A 22,039-nucleotide genomic window follows, 5' to 3' on the forward strand; every position below is an offset into this window, starting at 1 on the left:
ACAGTTGAGTAATTTGTTCCATGGTACATAACATAGTCATAACTAGAAACCAAAATGCTAAATTCCTTATGCAATGTAAAATGGCCTTAATTTCTGGTCTGGTACCCATTCTGTTGCATTACAATGTCATTGGAGGTGGAGCTGGAAGGGTAGGGAGGGGGCAGCTGGTCAGTGACAGTGAATTGTCCTGACCTGTTACTTCAATACTTTTAGAAAATTCCAAGGATGGGAACTCCCTTTCCCAAGAGATAGAGGCAATTCGTCTATATCTTAAAATCTTAAAGAACTTCCTGGGCATTGAAAAGTCAGGTGACTTGGTCTTGACCACCTGTGCAATATGTGGCATAGGTCTTTCTGACTCAAGGGCTGACTATCAACTCTGCCATATGGCTTCTCATGCTGTCATCTCTGCTCTCCTCCCTCACCTGCTTCCTATCTCCCCTCTCATATCTATCTATCTACCTCTGTCTCTACAAATGCTTATATGCATATACAGAAACTTGTTCCTGGGAGGTTAAAGTTAAAATTTCTTTGCCTGGCTTTCAAGGCCCCACCTTCCATAACCTGAATATTAGCTTTGTAGCTTCACATACTTATATATGCATACACACCATATACACAGGCTACTAGGTAGATTGTCTGGCTTGGTTTTTCAGGAAAAGGCATTTTCAAATTTTAATAAATTCTTGGTGCAGTCCTCTGCATTTATTATGATGTGAATTAAGAAGGTAAGTACAATTGGAATTGGGGAAAGGCTCTTGGAGAGAAGAGATCAGGACAAGGAATAGAGAATATTTTGTTGCTTAGTTGTTTCTGACTCTTTATGAATCCATTTGGGATTTTCTTGGCAAAGATACTGGAGTGGTTTGCCATTTCCTTCTTCAGCTCATTTTACGGATGAAGAAACTGAGGCAAACAAGGTTAAGTGACTTGTCCAGAGTCACACAGTTAGTAACTGTCTGAGGCCAGATTTGAACTCGTAAAAAGATGAATATTTCTCCAGGCCCAGTACTCTATCCCCTGAGTCAACTAGATGACCATTAAAGAGAAATAAAATTTAAGAGAGGGGTTCAAGGAGATAAAGGACAGAAACCTGAACTTCTGGATCTCATAATCATTTGTCCAGAAAATATTCTTAGGTGTCTTAAAGTGTAGGCAAGTCAGTTCTCCAAAGTAGTTTTACAATTTTATAAATGAATGCTGATAAAGATTTAAGTGCATTCAATGTGCTGCGGATACAAATACAAGAAAGCAAGATAGTCCCTGCTTCTCAGGGACTGGATATTCTGATGATGGAGAAGCCCCTCATCAGAGCACTTTGTTACCTCTTCTCTAATTATGACTTAAGGTTGTACAAATTCCCAGCACTGTTGAACAATGTAGTAGTATCTTATCTGTACCCCACTCCTCCCTATCCTCATTCCCTATGCCTGCACCCTGGGAATAGGGAGCCAGTGTAGAAGGTGAAACCCAGTAGGAACTTACAAGATCAGAAAGAAAAGAGTTTAATGTTGAAATCAAAGGTTATTGCAATGTTTTGTCACTCAGTAAAAGCAAAGCCTCTGAGAGTGAAAAGGCTAATGACCCTAATTTTTAAAAGGAGGAGTCAAATGTTCCCCCAGGGTCAGAATCCCAATTTGTAAAGCCAGGTTTAACCAAATGATTTATCAGAAGTCATTTCTGTTATTTTTCTGTACCTTGCTGTGAGTTGTGTTAAATGCACAAGCCAGAAGGCTTATTGGCTGAAATCCCTGAGGTATCCCCATTGGTAATAAAAATCCTCATTTACTCTGTCAGAGAATCTTGCCAACCTCTATTATCCAAGCTTGACACTATGAGTCACAGCAGGAAGTCATCCAGCCTCATCTCATTTTCCTGGGATGTTAAAAAGGTTATAAGTTTTGATATGTAGGAGAATACACTGTAAATCTACAGCTGTAACATGAACCAAATGCTCCTGTTACTTGCCTTACATAGTTCCTTCTTTCCAGGGTTCTCACTGATAGCAGTTGGTGTGACTTAGATACCCTGTTTCCCCCTCCCCCCACCCAAAGAGCTGAGAAATGTCACACATCATTCTGATCCAAAGGGAAGATGTTGTGCAAGGAGGGCTGATGTGGGGAGATGTTGTGCAGGATGACAACTGCATCAGGTGGAATCTGCATTTGGGGGTGCTAATATGGCACAAGTGTGAGATTATTTTCCTGGACATGTGTTGTGCAGCTGGTGAAAAAGGAAGTTCAAATTGTTTTATCAATGCCTTGCTGAATATATCATCAGATGCATGGGGGCTCTCTCACTCTCCATTTTAATGAAGAAGGACATTTTCATTTCACAACAGCATCGGGAATAAGAACTTGCTATGTGCTGATCACTCCCCATATTCATTATCTTGCAAGACAAAGTTAACAATCTCTAATTGCCAGGAGATGCCCATTAAAGTGCAAAATGTCAAAGCCCCAAGCAGAAATCCAGGGCACAAACTCTCTATTAGGGAAAATAAAAGCTTTTTTTTAAAATATACTTTCTTAAAGGTGGTTTGCTTGCCCTGAATTGCAGTGGGTATGAGGATCATGTTATTATTTATGTAATGCCAGTATGTGAACACTTCTGCCTGTTTCTGATTAATAGCTGCAAGGCTGTGGTTTCCTGAAATCCATAGGGACTCTGGAGGGTCTGTCTGGACCATGGATCATGAATGCATAGGCAATATAGCAAAATTTACTTCCAGATTTTCTCTCACTAAATCTCAGCAGAGTACCATCCCACTAACTTACTTTTACCAATCCTTCTCCCTCCAACTCTGAAGTCAAAGTTTCAACAGTAGACAAAAAAACTGCCATTGAGTGCTGGCCAATCAAACCTTCCCATTCATACTTGATCAGGTTGTATGATCACTGAGGAAGGAGGCAGAGAAGAAAATCATCAAAGCTCCTGATGAATCCCAAATCTTTGTTCTCAGCTCTGACCTTTTTTTTGAGTATTAGTTCACATTTCCAGTGTTCAACTGGGCATTTCCACTTGGACATCTTGCCAGTAAATCAAATTAATTATGTTCAGAGTCTTATTCATTGCTATCTTCTTTTCCAAGAAACCAACTCTTCATCTTGATGTTTCTGTTTTGCTGATGGCACCATTCTTTAACATTTTGGGAACCTTGGAGTTAGTTTTGACTTTTTCCTCTTCTTCATCCTTCAGATTCAGTTAGTTTCTAAGTCCTGTTGCTTAGGTACAATGAAAAGCAAAGTAAAGTTAGAATTCAAGTACTTGGGTTCAGATAGTGCCTCTTTACTTTCTGTCTGAGCCCAGAGAAGTTACTTTACTTCTCTAGAATTCTATTTGTTCATGTGTAAAATGTGGAGGTTGGGCCATATGATTTTTTTTTCTTTTTGGAGGGCAATTGGGGTTGTGACTTGACCAAGGTCACATGACTAGTTTTTTTGTTAAGTGTCTGAGGCCATATTTGAACTCTGGTCCTCCTGACTTCAGGGCCAGTGCTCTATTCACTGCACCACCTAGCTGCCCCTGGACTATATGATTTCTAAGGTCTCTTCTAGCTCTAAATTTATTCTACCTCCACAGTGTCTCTCATATTTCCATTTCATCACTACTGCCCCTTCAGTCATGCATTACCCTTTATTTGAACTAAGGCACTAACAATTGGGGGATCTACACAGTCCTCATGTTAAAGTCTTTGCTTTGATTGCACATTTATAACCTATGCCAAATTGCTAGCCATTTTAGGGAAAAGGGATGTGAGGGAGGGAGAAATTGTGAAACTCAAAATAAAAAAAAATGAATGTTAAATATCTTTACATGTAATTGGGAAAAAAAATAAAGTATTATTTAAAAATAAATTAAGTCTGTGCTTGAGTGAAGCTTTGAAGGAAGCTAAATATTCCAAGATATGGAGTTGAGGAGAGAGTATATTCCAGGAATGGGAGATACAGCCAATACAAAAGTATAGGGATGAGAAAAAGTATGAAGAACAGCAAGAAATTCAATTTGTCTAGGCTACAGTGTGTAAAGCAAATTGAGATAAATAAAGCTTGAAAGGTATGTTGGAATGTGGTTGTAAAGGACTTTATATGCCGAACAACAGACTTATATTTGATCATAGAAAGCAAGTAGTCTACTGAAGATAATGGAATATGAATTGGATAGGGAATAGCCATGAGACAGGAAGAACAATTAGAAATCTCTGACAATAATCTAGGTGGGAGATGATGAAGCCCTGAACTAGGTTGGTAGTGGTAAGAGTAGAGAATAGAGAATTGATGCAAAACTGATTGGAAATAGAGTTAAGAAAATTGAAAAGTCAAGGACAACTCCAAGGATGGTGAACTGGGGTGGTGTGAAGGATGGTGATGTTCTCAAAAGAAATGAGGAAGTTTGGAAGAGGAGTGGATCTATGAAAAGATACTGAGTTCTGTTATGGACATATTGAGATGCCTATTGGCCATCTAGTTCAAAATATCCAATAGGCAGTTGATATAGTTGAATTAAAGCTCGGGAGAGAATCTACAGTATGTCTCTATTTTCTTGTTCCTTGAACTATTTATTATTCCCTGAATACATCCTGCACTTTGCTGTCTCCATACCTGCTATCTATGAAATACCCTTCACTCTAGAATCCATCTTCCAAAATTCTAGCTCAAAATCTATGATCCTTGATTATATGCCATTTTGTATCAATTTGAATTGTTGAATGAACCTTTCTAATAACATTTGTCATATTATTTCTATGTTACATTTATCTACTAAACTTTTTGAATACAGAGAGTTATGCTTCTATGTATTCCCTATGCATTCAGATTTCTATGTTTGTTTGTTTTTTCATTTACTTCTTTAGTTCTTTCCCTTCCCTTTCCCTTCACCTTTCTTTCCCCTTCCACTTGCCTTTTCTCTTCTTCATTTCTTCTCTTTCTCCTTCCCTTCCCCTTCTTGCTCTTCCCTTCTTTTATTCCTCCCTTCCCCTTTCACCCTTCTCCCTTCCTTTTTTCATTCTCATCCTCTTCTCCCCTCCCCCTTCTGTTCTCCTTCCTTTTTCTTCCTCCTTCTACCCTCCTCCCAGAAATAAAGAGAGGGAAGGAGGAAGTGAGGAAGGGGGATGGAGTGTTGAGAAAAGTAGGAAACCAGCATAATAGATTGTTACAGGGGCTGGAAGAAAACTCTAGCAAGTTATATGGACCTTGAAACATGAAGAATATCTCCCATAACCCCCATTAGTTGCTTCTTTATCCTTTGCACTCTCAACTTTACCTTAGCTAAGGTAAATTATTAGCATTTTATACTTTCTGGAGATAGTACTATGTTTTAGGATCAAAAACAATGGAAAAATAACTTCGGAGATGATTATCTGACAATTCATGAAAACTAAATTTCAATTTTTATCCAGGGTATAAAATGAGACTCTCCTGGAGTGAATTACATGAAAGAAGGTGAAAGTTCATTGATAAATCCTATGGCAATAAATATACAAATTCCTTCCCCACTTCCTTTACATAACAGGTGTTTAATAAGCACTTAATGAATTGAATTAAATTGTGTTCTGATTATAGTTTCATTTAGACTCTCCCAAATGCAGAACTATAAAAATGTCCAGGTCGGGCCTATGATAGACAACTCATCATTACATTAGCCCTCTTCTTTGGAATACTAGTTTTTGCCAATCCCATTAAGAATTATTGGCTAACACTCCCTCACTTAGTGCCTCACAGTACTTGTCTGTGATCAGTTTTTGACTGATCTATGTATAGTGTATTGGAAGCATTATCTAGGCCTTGATTGCCCTTTTAAGTGATTTGAGCATTAGATCCATATCATGCCATTATCTCCATTCCTACTCTTTACTGATCTACATTTTTATCACATGTCTCCTGTTTGGAAATGTGGCCTAAGAAAAAGGACAATGATTTATCCTGAAGGAGCAATGGCTGCCAGCTTTCCTGCCTGTGATGTAGTCCTATTCTATGTCTCCTTTGAATCCAGGGTAAACTGTGCTTAGAAGTGCATTAAGTTCTTAGAGTGACTGGTTTTCTGGATAAAGGAGTTGTGGGTATAATCATAGCCTTAATCATATATCCAAAGTCTACCAAGCTCACTAGGTCAGAAGGAGGCTGTGTGTGTATGTGTGTGTGACACACACATCTTTTCTTACTGGTATAACTGAGTCCCTATGATCCTGTGTTTGTTTCTGTCACATGGCTTTTTGTTTTTGTAATGAGCTGTTAACAAGCTCTAACAGATTTATGGTTGCTCAATATAGTTCTGTGAACATGCTTTACAATTATAACGAATTCTTAGGGGAGTAGCTACAGAAGGGCTGCTCACTCATTGTACCTGCATTCAATTTACATCTCCACAATAATTTTTTTTTAAAAAGATAACTTAAAAGAAATGATGTCATGTTACATAAGAGTAACTATTCTGGAGAGGGTTTGTTATCTCATCTTTAGAATGCTAAAAATTAAATGGCTCAATTATTTTGTGAACATGGATTTAACTGTGAGTATTTTAATGGCAATGTCTACACAACAGAAAACATATAGATAAAACGTTACCCCCCCCAAATCATTCAGATATCCAGATATTCTTGAGGCCAACATTTTGACACTAGAAACATCTGGATGATTGACTGAACTTTTTTCATCTGTATATTTGGTATCACACAGCCACAACCTAAATTACTTTGGCCCCTATCAGTAGTGTTGGCAATTAACAGGTACAGAAGCTGAATTATGAGTCTTGCCACTGAACAATATTAAGAGTCATACAAAGAAAATCACCACTAGGAAAGCAAGTGGTTTAATTTGAAGTTGTGTTTTAAATTACCAAGAAACATCCTTGTGTAATGACCTGAAGGATTATTTGAAAACTGCTATGTTTGAACTATAGCACTAGAAAAAGATCAATAGTTTTTTTTATGCTGATTCAGTTGTGTTCTTGTTTTTAAAAAAACATATGGAAGTATTTTCCTGCAGGGTTCAAATTGAATTGAACCCCAAGTGACTATATAAATCTAAATTCTGAAAGATGAAATTTACAGAAGTGCTGCTAGCAAGATTTTAACCACTGGTGCATAGTTTTATGTATTCATCCATTTAAAATAAATAAGTACCCATAAAATTCCCCAAATCCACAATTAAATATCATAATGTGCATAAAAAGCACTCGGGAAAGCTATGTAGGAAAGAGAAATAATAGTCTTCAGTGACTTTTTATTGCCTCCAGGATAAAATATAAATTCCTGTACAATTTGGCTATAGCCTTCTTTTATAGACTTTTCTAGATTATTCCATTTCACACTTTCTGCATTGCAACAAAAGTGGACTACTAGCTGTTCCCAGAATTCAGCTTTCATCTTATCTTTCCACATATTTGTACTGCATTCATCTCCCACCTCTGTGCATTTACATATCTATATTCTGTTCCTGGAATATGCTTTCCCCTTTTCTCTGCTTCTCTGAATCTTTATTCTCGTTAAAGACTTAGGTTCCAACTCCATGAAATCTCATCTCTAATTGTTTAACATTCTCTGCTTCCTCAAATTATCTTGTATTTACTTTTTTGTATACATGTGTCTCCTTAAACTATCTTGTGTTTACTTACTTGTATACCCATATACACATGTACATTATGTATATATCCTCCTTTCCCCTCCTGTTGCTGCTTCATCTTCCAAACTAAACCTCTGGGCATCATGCCAAAGAGGAACTGCATTACTCTTCTGAATTTCTATTTCTATTCACCTCATTCATTTTTATGCCCTGCCATACCTCCTACATAACCTATCATGCCCTCTCCTTTTTCATACTGTTTGCTCAAAAGAACTATAATCAAATTAAAACTACCATTGCTTCTGGAAAGGGCTTGTTCCATTCAGCTTCCCAGAATAAAACATCCTTCCCTTTGCACCTTTCCCCATATATTTTGTCTCTCCCTATTGGAATGTAAGTTCCTTGAGGGCAGGGAGTGTCTTGCTTTTAAATTTGCTTTCCTAGCTCTTAGGACAGTGTTTGGCACACAGGAAGAGTTTAATAAATGCTTCTTCATTTCCCCTGCCCCTGTACATTTCTTAAAGTCAAGGTTATCTTAGTTTTAGTTTTGTATTCTTAGTACCTAGTATGTGCTTTGCACATAGTAGGTATACATGTTGAAATTAAATTTAACAAACATTTATTAAATGCCTGCTGTGTGTAAAGTACTATGGCAAGAGATGGAGGAGATTAATAATTTAGATAAATCAAGTAAGCATTTTAAAGTTCCTAATATGTGCTAGGTGCTGGGTATATAAAGACAAAACTAGATTTTGCCTTTGAGGGAATTAAGTTACCTTGAAAATGCCATAATCTTTGGTTGTATCTGCCAACATAGATAACTGTGATAAAAAATTCTTTGATACTTCAGAGTTCTTGGATCTTTCTCCACTCATGCAAATCATTATCATAGTAATAGTTAGCATTTATTATACGTAGAGTGCTTTATAGGTATTATTTCATTTGATCCTCACAACAACTCTTGGAGGTAGATGTTGTTATTATCCCCATTTTACAGATGAGGAAACTATAGTAGAGAACAGTTAAGTGACATACCCAGGGTCACATGGTAAATGTCGAAGTAGCATTTGAACACAGGTCTTCCTGACTCCCCATCCCAAACTCCTTCCACAATAGTTTATATTCCTGAGTTTTAGAATACCTGGGTGTTGTATGTGCTTGCTCATTTCACCTATTCCACTTCTACTTTTCTGTGTTTTTTTTAATCTAGCACTTAATAGCTTATTGCTTTATAGTATAATTTGAGGCCTGATAATGCCTAATATTCATTTGAACCTGAAAAAAATTAGTGTTTTTAAGACCGTGATTCCACTATAACCTGAACTCATTGAATCTGGTTTTTCCAACATTATGTTCAGATCCATAATTTCCTTGCTTAGTTTTTGATTAGATATATCCAATTTTTAAATAGGAATTATTCCTTCAATTGTTTTGCACTCTAGGTCTTTTTCACATTAGCCAGATTTTCATCCAAGTACCTTTCTTGCTATTCTGTTTGAGGTACACACACACATATGTATATACACATACATATGTACAAATATACATTTTTAATGTTGGTATTTGTTTCATCATCTATAGTGCCTTTAAATGTTATGTTGTTTCCCTGTTTGTCTCTTTTGACTGCATAGATATTAATGATATAAATATAGTTAGAGAGACAGAGAGAAACAGAGACAGAGATCTATTATCATTTATCATAAAAGTACAGTGGCCTTTTTCAGGTACAGTTCCATCTCTGATTGATAGGGGAGCTTTGACCTACTCTTTTCCAACCTGGAGGAGTTTTTGATGATTCTATTTTTTAATGAAAAGAAATCAATTAAAAACATTAATATTTCAGAATTCAGAAAGTTGTTTAATGGAAGAAGCATTGAACTTGGCTTCAGAGGACGTTGAATCCTTATTCTGCTACATAGTACTTGCGTCAACTTTGGGCAAGTTACTTCCTTCTATGGGTTCTCAATTTTTGCATCTATAGAATGAAGAACAGAAATGAGATCTCCATGAACTTTTATACCTAGATCTATTTACTTTTGGAAAACTCATACATAAACTCAATTTTTGAAAATCAAATTTTATTTTGATTGTTTAGGGAATCTTTTTTTTTTAATTAAAGGGAATACTATTGTATGCAGTGTAATTCTTTTGTTTATGATAATCACCTCCTTGCTTTATCCCTCCTATCGGTTTGAATTTTTGTTTGGGGTTTACTTAAAGTGAAGTAATGACTTGGTGTTACCAATTATACCAGCCTATGAAATTCACAAGGTATTTTTCTGATGGAAAAATAAGCTATTTCACAATACTATAGAAACCTGTCATTGGAAAAAAGACTTTGATAGCTAAAGTTCTTTAAAAAAGACTTGCATGTAATAGGTGCTCAGTAAATGCTTGTAGAGCAAATGAATAACCCAGTATAAAGCAATTTCAAAATAACCTTTTCCTTAGTGGTAACCACTTTGTCAGGTCTCTTTTAAAAAATAAATATCATATCACTAAGAAAAATGCCATTACTAATAGCATCATTCTAAGAATTACATGGTTTGCTTCTCTCCTAATACAAAGTCACAGACTCCTTAATGAAATTATTCTTTGTGAATGACAGCTGTTCTGTAGTTTCTGTAATTCCCCATGTGCATGCCTGAAAGTTAATATCAATTACAATTAAGGAAGAAAATTATTTTGGGTAACTGATGATACTTGACAAAAACTCTTGTAAATACAGCATTACCATGAAATCTTGTTAAACTTTTGTTTTTCTTTGTTGATTTTTTAAAGGTACAAACTGTGAAATTGAAATTGATGAGTGTTTGTCACAGCCTTGCCTAAATGGTGGCACCTGTCAGGATACTGTGGGGCGCTATATATGTGACTGTATCTCTGGATTCCGTGGTGAACACTGTGAAATCAAAGCCAGCGAGTGTTTCAGCCAGCCATGCCTTAATAAAGGGCGGTGCATTAGTGGTAAAAATAGGTATGTCCTTGTCTGCAATCGGGTGAATGTCTCAGAATGTACCTGATGATCAATCCTACTTAGATTGGTATAAAAGGCTATAATATCTGCTCAGAGCTGGGAGTACACATAATTCTAAGTGGTCAAAAAATTCTATTCTATTCAATTGGCATTTATAAAGCATATAATTAATGACTGTTGAATTGGAAGCAGTGGGGTACAGTGGAAAGAAAGCTGGCTCTGGCTGGAATCAGAGCTCCTGGTTCAAATCTCACCTCTAACACTTACTACTCGAGTGACCTTGGGCAAGCAATTTAAATTCCATGGACCTCAGTTTGCTCAATAGCGAAATGAGAGGGTTGGATTAGATGGTCTCTGAGGTGCTTTCTTGCTGTTTAAACTCAGTGCCTCTAAATCTTCTCCTTTCATTTTCTTCTAAACCCTCTTCAATCTGGCTTCTGACTTCATCATTCAACTGAAACTGCTGTCTCCAAAGTTTCCAATGATTTTTTAATTGCCAGAGTTCATAGTTCTTGACCTCTCTGCAGCATTTAGCACTGCTGATCACCTAGTCCTCTTAGATACTTTTGTCTCTCTAGAGTTAAATGACATTGCTTTCTTCTGATTCCCTACCAATCTCTGTCCACTTCTTTTTAAAAAAAATTATATATTTCATTGATATATTTTTACATCAACAAAATTTTCCCCAGTTTTATTCCTTCTCCCCCTATCAGAGAGCCATCTCATATGACAAATAAAATCTGTAAAGAAACAAAGAAAAAGGAGAACAAATTTGGCAAAAGTCATCAATATACTGAGAAAGTCTGAAAATATATGCAGTGTACCATGTATGTGAACCTCCTACCTCTGTAAAAGGCTGGGGGAGGGGTGTCTTCTTATATTTCTTTTTTGAAGCCAGGTTTCTTTTTATTTTCTAAACATTCACTTTTAATTGCTTTATGGTTGTTCTTTCCATTTATGTTGTTATAGTCATTGTTTTTTAGCCCTGCTTACTTCTTTCTATATCAGTTCATGTAAATCTTTCCATGTTTATCAGTATTCATCACATTCTTTTTTTACAATACAGTAATATTCCAATATATTGATATACCACAGTTTATTTAACCATTACCCAATTGATGGGTATCTGTTTTGTTTCTAATTTCTTGCTGCCACAAAAAGTGCTGCTATAAGTATTTTGGTCTATGTGGATATTTTATTCTTGTCAATGGCCTTTTTAGGATATAAACCTAGTAGTAGATTCTCTGGGTCAAAGAGTACAGGCATTATATTCATTTATTTTCATAATTTGGAGTAATTTGAAAGGGTTATATTGATTCACAGTTCCAATGATGCACTGGGAAGCCTATCTTCACACAAACTTTCCAACATTAACCATTCCTATTTTTTGGTCATCTTTGCCAATTTGTAGGTTTGTTTCAATTTACATCTCTTGTATTATCAGTGAATTGGAGCATTTTTTAATATGTTGCTAATAGTTTATTTGAGAATTGTTAGTATCCTTTGACTACTTATCTATTGGAAAATGACTTGATCATATATGTGTGTGCATACATTTGTGCATTATATGTGTATATATATATGTATTACCGTGATACATATGTATACATGCACATATATATGCATGCATGTATTTAATATAGGGTTTATATAGCTCAAATACCAAACTCTTCTTAGAGAAATTTAGTATAAATTTGTTCCCATTCTGCCACTCCCCTTTAATAGCCTGGATGCATTAATTGTGTTTATATAGAAACTTTTCAGTTCATTGTAATCAGTTATCTAGTTTATATTTCCTAAATGCTTCTATCCTTTGGCTAAAAATACATCTCTAACACATAGCTATAAAAGGTAGGATCTGATTCTTTTCTAATTTTTTATCCGCATTAAATCCAGTATTAAAGATCTTTAATATTAAGGTCACAGATCCATTTAGAGTGTGTTGTTGAAAGGAGACTCCTCAGTCTCCTTTACTGGTCCTTCACATGTGTCATGCTCACTGTGTTCTGGGTCCGTTTTTCTTTTCACTATATGCTATATCACTTGGTGATCTCAGCACTTCTCAAGACTGTGTTCTGGGTCCGTTTTTCTTTTCACTATCTGCTATATCACTTGGTGATCTCAGCACTTCCCATGGGCTCAATGATCATGTCTATGTAGATTATCCCCAGATCTATATATCCAGTCCTAATCTTTCCAATTAGCTACATTCCTATATCACCAGCTGCCTCTTGGATGTCCCCTAGGCATCTCATCCTCCCAGTTGCCTAGGTTCTCAACTACAGTGTTGTCCTTAACACTCTCACTACATATCTAATACTTTGCCAAATCTTATCATTTCCACCTTCACAACATCTCATGTATCAGTCCTTTTCCTATACAAAGCCACCTCTCTGGTTCAGGCCCTTATCACCTCTTTCATGGACTATTTCAATAACTTTCCAACTACTCTCCTTGTTTGAAGTCTCTCCTTCTCCAGTCTATGCTCCACTTAGCTCTGGATCCTACCATATTACTCCATGCTCACTGAGTTCCAGTGACTCCCTCCCATCAATATGATCAAATATATGGAAATATATTCTATGTATCCATCTGTATACATACATATGTGGGCATGCATATATGTATGTGTGTGGTGTGTGTATATATTATATATGTGTACATAGTTCTATGTGTGTTGTCTCCCTCATTAAACTCTGAGCTCCTTGAGGACAGGGACTATCTTTTGACTTTCCTCATATCCTTAGAATTGAGCTCAGTGCCTGGCACTCAGTAGGAGCTTAATAAATGTTTATTGACTAACTTTCCTGATTCTTCCTGACCCCAGCTGCTAATAACTTCTGCTTTCAGATTACCTTCCATCTACTCTGTATATATCTGATATGTGCCTAGTTGTTTGCATGCTATCTCTCTCATTAGAATATACATCTTTCTTTGAACCCCCACACTTTTCACAGTGCCTTGCACATGTTGTTCAGTCCTTTCAGTCATGTCCAATTCTTTGTGACCCCATTTGGAATTTTCTTGACAAAGATACTGGAGTACTTTGCCATTTCCTTCTCTAGCTCATTTTACAGATGAGGAAATTGAGGCAAACAGGGTTAAGTGACTTACCCAGGATCACACAGTTAGTATCTGAGGTCAGATTTGAACTCAGGTCTTCCTGACTCTAGGCATAGAGCTCTATCCATTATGCCACTTAGCCGCCCCTATCTGACTCATAGTAAGTGCTTAATAAATGCATGTTAATTGACTGGCTGACTAACTGAGATTAATGATCCTAGGATCTGCTTCAAGTAGAATATGTTCTAGGGGGGACACAAAGGTTTAGTAAAACATTGTCTTTATCTGCATGAATCTGACAATTTAGTGGACAGTTACACCAATAACTCTAATATAAAATATTATATAACAAGTACATTAGGGCCATGTAAACAAAGTCCTCTGTGAGTTCCTGTGGCTCTAGTATAGAATCACAGACAATTTAATTTGGAAACTTGATACTAGAGTACACTTAGATCCCTACTAGAGAGAGCACCTACAAGGGTGTGTTTGAGAGCAGGGAGGAGGGACTCAGATGGACCCAGATGGACCACTCAGGTTGGTCCAAAGGTACAGAACTCAAGAAATCTCAGCACTGGCTTATCTATGGCCATCCTGCAACATAGATTCTTTGCTCCAGCTCTCCACATTAGACTTGGACTGGCCACTCCCAACCCTCACTCTAATCTGCTCTTTGGCTTGGTTGCCTTTCAGGAGCTTTTCATGGCTCAACTACTCTGCCTCTTTCAAAATGACTTGATAAACACCTCTACTCAGTCTTATCATCTTACCTTCCCCATTTTGGGAACCATATGGTGATGATATATGTTGAAATGACAGCTGGCATATACATAGCTCTTTAAGGCTTTGCAAAGTTCTTAATGTATTCTTTCTCATTTGATCCTCATTAACCTTGTGAGATAGAGATTATTATCCCCATTTAGCAGTTGAGGAAACAGAGGCTTAGAAGAATTGACTGACTTCACACAACTAATAAGTCTCAGAAGTAGGATTTGAACCCAAATCTTCTTGCCTCCAAATCCAGTGTTTCAATGCTGTTGCCACATTTTGTGGTGAAAAATCTTGACCCAGGGAATGTTTTCTCCTCTCCCTGACTTACTGACCTCTGGAAGGGTCCCAGTTAAATCCTTGAGTCTCAGGCTCCCATGAAGTACACCAACATAGTCTAACCATCTGATAATGATAAAGTTCACATTTCTCTAGCACCAAACACTTGACAAAATTCTTTCTTCATAACAACCCTGTGAAGTATGTAGAACAGGGGTTGTTATTGCTGCTACTGCTGCTGCTGCTGCTGTTGTTGTCTGGAATTGGGCTTTCCTCTAGCTAGGGAGTACCTGGTGAGGAAATTCCCTTATTCTACAACTTCCTTCCCAACTTCTACTCAGATTTGGGCAATGAAGGGGTGAGTATCCTGCCCAAGGTCAAACAGACTGGGTGTAGCAGAGCTAGGAAATTCTTCACATTTGGTGAAAGTATCGCCCAACAAAGAAGTAATTTGCCCACCCCAATGATTTCGAGCTACCTTGTTTTTTGTTTCATTTGCAAGCTCCGTTTTAAATTAAAACTTTTAAAAAGGTGTTTAACAGCTCAGAGATGTTTATTGTAACATCGAATTCACACCTTTGGAAAATTTGCTGTCACCACACCCAGTTTTCAGTTCAGCAACACAGACATGTTGATGATGCAAAAGGTTCTGATAAACAAAGCTGGGGGTTCTTCTAGGTGTGAATCAAAAGCAGTGTCTATAAGATGCCAAAAATATGACTGAAAAGTGAAAAATCCAGTCATCTGAATGTTTTATATACACAATGCCAAACATCTGGACATTTGGCACCCTGTAGACAAAACTTCCAGATGTTTGGGTGTTTTATAGTTGCATCCTAACAGTGAACACCAACCCTTGCAAAACATTTGCAAGAAATGTAGTGATAAGTAGCAACAATTCTTGGCCAATTCAGGTTTTCTTGAACACACTTTGGAAAAAACAATTCCAAATTGCATTTTGCTATGTCTGAGGTATTAATTTTGGCTAATACCATCTTAGCCAAATTAACAAGCATATTTTTCACAAACCACTTTTGATGAAGCATAGGAAATATTTTCAAGGAGCCCATATATAAAGAAATCATACAACTCTAGCAAGTTTTTTGTTATCTGTCACTTATCTACAATTTTTGTCCTTGGCTAAAGTTTAGAGTTGGATAAATAAGGTTGGATACAATGTCTTTTGATTCAACAGTGCCCTCTATCTAGAAGGCAGGTGGAAAGATATACTTTCTATTTTAATATGTGCAATCAGGAAAACACCCCATGAAATACTCCCAGGTCTGTAGTGAGTAATTGTACTATGATTGACTGAAGGTGATAATATGGGTCCCATGGTTCTCATTGGGCACTGAAGACAGTTAATTTGGCTTTGACTAGATATTAATACAGAGATTTCATTTTCCTTCTTTAGTTACCATTGCAACTGCGAGGGTAGTGGATTCACAGGCAAGCACTGTGAGACCTTAATGTCTGTGTGCTTGGAAAAACCCTGTTACAATAATGGAACATGTGAGGAGCTTGATAATGATACACGCATTTGCCACTGCTGGCCAGGTAAGTGTTCAAACTCTTTCCCTTCCCCACCTCCCCCACCCCTGCTATGAGTTTTCAGCAAACAGAAAGCTAATATCTCTCTTCTAATGGTCTGGTACAACTCCTGCTTTCACTTTTCATCCCTAATCAAATAATATTTATTCAGTGATCTCATTCACACGCTGCTTGATGAGACCTTGTGCTAAACAAAAAGGTTAAATGTACAGCCCAATTGTGAGATGATAGAAAAAAAGTCATTGGGGAAGAAGCCAATATGTCTTAAAGGAAAATTATTTCCACAATATCTGCCACTTCTCCCTTTTTTTTTGCTCACTTAGACACCTAGATTTCACAGAAAGCCACCAGAGAAAATAGAAATCTCACAGTATTTCACATAGGTTGATTAGTTAACCAATCAGTCATAAATGCTTATTCAATACCCATGGAACTAGATAGCTACGGGGGATAGAACAGAAATAGCAGATAGGATCTTGTCCCCGTGATACTTGCAATGGAAATATACATCACAATAATCATCCAAACTAAAGAGTGCTGTGAATTTTGCAGTTGACTTTCATAGGAGTAGCTCTCTGAGTTAGGCTTTGCTAGTATTAGTATCTTCATTTTATGGATATGTTAACTGAGACTCAGCAAGACTAAGCAGCTTGCCTAAGGGATTTGATTTCTGTCAACAATGGTAGGTTTCTTCATTAAACTGCAGTTGGAGGATGAACTCTTATGGGAAAACATATACAAGTAAGATGCTCATCACAAATTTGCCGAGTCGTCTCAAAGATCTGGTCACATGTAGTCTGGGCAAAAAAAAAAAAAAAAGAGTCAAAATCTTCAAGTCTTTGAAGGATTAACATGTAATGAGGGATTGGTGTCACTCGGTTTGGTCCCAAAGAACAAAATCAGGAGAAAGGGGTAGAAGATACAAAGAGGCAAATTCAAGTTTGACATCGGGTTAAACTTGTTAATATTAGAGCCTCCCCAAGCGGGATGGAATGCTTCAAGAGATGGGGAGCTTTTCCCTCCTGGGAGATCTTCAAGAAATAGCTGGGCAACTGCTTGGTGGGGAATGATCACGTTATAGTGAGGTTTCCTTTTGTGTATAGGTTTGCCAAGGTCCTTTCCTACTCTCATAGTCTATAATTTTCTGTTTATCAATTTTAGCCAGTCCATCTAGTAAGGTCTAGGCCCATCACACTGTACTGTAGCCATCTGGCTGTTTCCCATTAGATTCACCAGCCCCTACCAGGCATTGTCTTGCTAATTGGTGAGAATCCATCATTGTTAGCTGACCACATGGCCATCGCACTACTCTCTAGCCATCTTCCTGCCATACTTGCTCCACTTCCCTTTCTACCTCTTGTTCTGGGAACAAATCCATACTGTCATTTCTGGAATAGGCATGACAATCCATTGCCACTCATCACTCACTATCTCTGGGATTTCACAGAGACATCTCTCCATGGCCAAGAGTCTCCCATTAGAATGTATTTACTGCTTTTCCTTATTAGAATATAAGCTCCTCAAGGGTAAGAACTCTTTTGATTTTTTTTATTTACATCTCCAACACTTGGCAAAGAACTTAGTACATATTATTTTGTGCCTAATAAATATTCTTTTTTATTCATTCATGCATATACTTGAGTGTTATGGGAATAATCAAATAAATAGAAACAGGCAGCCTACAATTACACACACAATAAATTAGTATGTATCATATTTAATTGCAAAGCCTATCCCCCAACAACAATAGCAACAGCAATAATAACTGCATTACAAATTTTGCTTTAAAATATCTAGAATGGTAATGATAAAATGGAAAATTATGGGTTATAGAATTACCTTTCCCTTTAAACCCACGTAAAAAGATACCAACAACCTTTGATTTTTCAAGGGCTACTGATAGATTATCCTGACCTTCTACTTTTACTCCTTCTAACAATTAGGAAAGGAATAGGAAGGCCTAACTTGAAAGGTAGTGAGTTTCCTATCATTGGATGTCTTCAAATGGAGATTGGCTAACTTGTCAGAATGCTGTGCTTCATATATGGCTCAACTCAGTGGCTTTTAAAATTTTTCCAGAAAAATTTAAGACTTTGTAATTCTATTATTCTCACTTTCATTTGGTCATTTTATTGCCTGTGGGAAAGAAAATCCCCAATGATAAAATACTAATTACACTGAGGTTAAAAAGCTCCTTGCTTAGGTTTAGAGATTTTCTGGTGTAACAAACCAAAATGAAATGATTAAAATGAAGTGTGGAAATTCTCTATGGTCTTATTTACTGGTATAGTTCATCTTTGTCTTCCTGATTTTTAGAAAACTTGGCATATGTTTGATATCCTGTGGTGGTCCAGTTGAATCAAAATTATCACATGTGAGCTGTTCCAAATCATGATCATCACTATCAACAAAGATGGATGTAACACACCTACTGGGTGAAGGGAACTGTGCTGGGTATCAGATATATGACGTACCTTGCTCTCCATAGACTTGCAGTCTATTTGGAGAGGTAACATAGCAATATGAAAATAGAAAGTAAGCTCCTTGAGGGGAAGTAATTTCATTTTTGTCTTTGCATCCCCAGCATTTAGTACAGTGCTTGGCATATAGTAAGTCTCAAATGTTTGATAAGTGAAAGATTTGTATTCAGTCACTGCATATCATGAGAAAATTTAATCCAGAAGTTCCCTAGTTTCATTTGAATTTTACAAAGAACCTTCCCATCCCCACTGGTCACTATCCAATCCAGTTCATCAAATATTGACATTTATTAAATACCTCTTGTGTGCAAAGTACTGTGCTTGATGCTAAGATGCAAAAATAAAGTGAAATTCCATTCTACTAAGGGGAGACAATATCTAACTAGTTAATCCAAATCCCTTGTTACTGAAGATAGGAGAATCAACAATGGTGACAGTCTAGTGGCATTAGGTGGCATTCAGCTGAAGACATTAATTAAGAGGAAGTATGAGACACCTTAAATAGCCATTTTAAAAAAGTTTTACTGCTCCCTAAATGTGACTAGAGTTGTAAGAAAGCACAAAACATAATATCAGAGCCCGGGGGAAGTCAAGCCAGGACAAGGGTTTATAGAAAATCTTGTTAAAAAATATTGAACATAGCCCTGGTTGAAGGAGTCTATTTATAAACGCAGCTTAAGTGAGCAGCATATAGAATCCTCTTGGGGCCCCAGCAGAGGGGACAGGACTGGCAAGACCATTAATCAGATCTGTTGTAATGCTCAGGATATGAATGAGATAATATGTGTGCTGGCATAGAAGAAAAAAATTTGTGAAAGTTCTAAATTGGTTCCTTGCCCTTGTTCCTTTATATATGAGTTTTAACACACAGAAGGGCGGAAAAAGACAAAACTATCCAAAAGTATTCCTCATTGAGTATGCTATATCACACGCGCACACACACACACACACACACACACACACACACACACACACCACCCAAAAGGATTTGTGTTTGTGTCTGTGTGTATCTAACTTTGTGAATTGGAAAAAATCTTTTAAGGTAAGATGTTAGGCATTCAGCCTTTTAAAGAAGGAAATCACAAAGGTCCTTCAGGGGACACCATAAAGAACTATGAGACCTCAGTCTGGCATATGCTTTTGATTTCTGTCAACAACTGTGGGTTTCTTCATTAGATTGCAGAGTCAGGCCCCAAGTTTCATGTGTAACTGATACTTTTTGCTGTTAAGCAACAAAATTTATTTTCTAGTTATTATTTGACATGTGACCCAATTCCAAGAGTTATTTGAGAATAATACTCAATAACATTAGGCTTTGCTCCTTGCCTTGTTATAGTAAGGCATATTTCTGATTTTCAGTATCCTTTACAAAATGATACAATTAGAATACAGATCTTTTTTTTTTCAAACTGGCACTATTTCCTACTCTACATTTGGAGTATATAAAATGGCCTCATTCAACCACGGATTCACTAACGTTACAGTTCAAGTTAATTACCCATGTCTCTACTAACAGATAGTACATCTATCTCTCTCACTTGTTGACTATCTCTCCCATCACCCCACCATGGCACTCATGCAGTCCACAGATACTAGCGTTATATCAGAGGTCTACAACTTTTCCAATTGTCATTACTGTGTCATCACATTATACATGAATAAGCACTATTAAGCTTCTCCAGCTTTCTCTGTGCTGCTGATTCTCTCCCGAGAAAAAGACTTGTACTCAAATTGTTAGCTATATATCATTTCTCACTTGTCTAAAAATGCCATGTTCATAAAAACCGAAATTCTGGAATTGTCTCCTACCTACTTCATAATAGGTAGGAGATGATAATTTCATAATAAGGAGTTTAACGAGACAGTATCATGTATCTGAAAAAAAAGGTCTGGATTAGAAGTCAGGGGAACAGGGATTTAGCATCATATAATGGAGAAAGTTCTGGGATTTGGAGGCAGAGGACATGAATTCAGACCCTAGTCCTGCTACATACTAACTGGGTGGTCCTAGACGAGTCACTTAACCTTTGGGTCTCAGTTAACTCATCAGTAAAATGAAGGGTAGAATATCATCTTCAAGGTCTCTTCTGCTTCTAAATCTCTGATCCTACTCCAGATCTATCACTTTATTAGGTCCATTCAATCATTACTATTGCCTTTTGTTTTCTCCTAACGGGACAAAAACTAACATGCACTTTAGATATTACATGTTGCTGGCAGAAACATCAATATAGCATGCTCTTTGTCATCAAGACAAAGTTCTTCTTATCCTCCATGTTAAGTAAAAAATGTAAACGCTTTATGCTGAGATACATTTCCTTAATTTTGCATTGATGCTGACCTCTAGGTATATAGCTTTTCTTTGAAAATGTGTTTCACTGACCCCTTTTAGGGTTTAAGCATTAATTTTATTCAGCTTCCCTAAGGGGACAAGGCACAAGGATATGTTATGAAAAGGATCCTCCCTACCCCACACCTCAGTTAATATAATCATATAATGTAGTCACACATTATGAGGTTTTAATGTTGAAAAAAATCATATTAAACTAATTGTAAAATGTTGATCATGCCTAGTAATCCCTTTAAAAATTATGAATGCTTCTCAGATTGAGTAGGAAGGAAACATCGGGATTGACTGAGCAAAGGAATAAGCCATGCCTCTGGGGGCTTTAAATATTAAAATCAGCAGCAGCAATGTATACCAGAGGGCAGCTAGTGGAGGGCAGATTCTTTCCTTACATACCCCACTTCTCTCCCCATCAGCCAAATGGCTTCAGAAGGAAGCTCTGCAATTATCAGGAGACATTCCATCAAGAAGTTTAAGCATTTGTTAGTTCAAGAGACACAAGGCACAATTGAGGAAGCAGAGAAGCCCAATATAGCTGGATAAAGAGAGGTATTGACTCAAACAAGGAAACAGCTTCAAGGAACAAGAAGGGCCAGCTATAACTTAGGGAGCTAATCCTGGCAATTGATTGTGAGCCAGACTCTGGAGGGAGCAGGCCCTAGGAATCTAACTAGATGAGGAGCAGATCCAGCAAGGATGCTCTACCCATGGAAATCTATATGAGGACTCAGTGAAGAGAGAAAGAATTTTTAAACCTTACGGTACTAGGAGTTGTGAGTTATCTTTGCCAAATGTACACCACAATTGTACTCGAAATCTGGGTTCACTTTTCCCACAAACATTGTGTATATTTATGGGAAAGTGTGCCCTATGTTTATGGGGGAATATTTTGTAAACGCTGTTATGATAATTAAATACCTTTACTTTGAACTGTCTATTAGCTGATTATTAATGGAAAGCACGGTGATAGGGACTTTTAAGCTACAGTAGTAAGACCAGCTGTGCACAGGGTACC

At 37.1% G+C, this 22,039-nt stretch overlaps 1 protein-coding gene across 2 annotated transcripts in view; it reads left to right on the top strand.

Moving 5' to 3' along the window:
- Positions 1-22,039, top strand: part of CRB1 (crumbs cell polarity complex component 1) — a 278,153-nt gene that overhangs the window by 130,904 nt on the left and 125,210 nt on the right. For both annotated transcript variants that reach the window (XM_069074480.1, XM_069074481.1), the window contains exons 3-4: positions 10,341-10,536; positions 16,061-16,203. In XM_069074480.1, coding sequence (XP_068930581.1) covers positions 10,341-10,536; positions 16,061-16,203 — 339 coding nt within the window. The remainder of the gene's footprint in view (positions 1-10,340; positions 10,537-16,060; positions 16,204-22,039) is intronic.

This window comes from Petaurus breviceps, unplaced genomic scaffold (genome assembly GCF_028583685.1).
Source record: "Petaurus breviceps papuanus isolate PSGF00001 unplaced genomic scaffold, PetGlider_PUasm1.0 90895, whole genome shotgun sequence".
In the NCBI taxonomy this organism is placed as follows: Eukaryota; Metazoa; Chordata; class Mammalia; order Diprotodontia; family Petauridae; genus Petaurus; species Petaurus breviceps.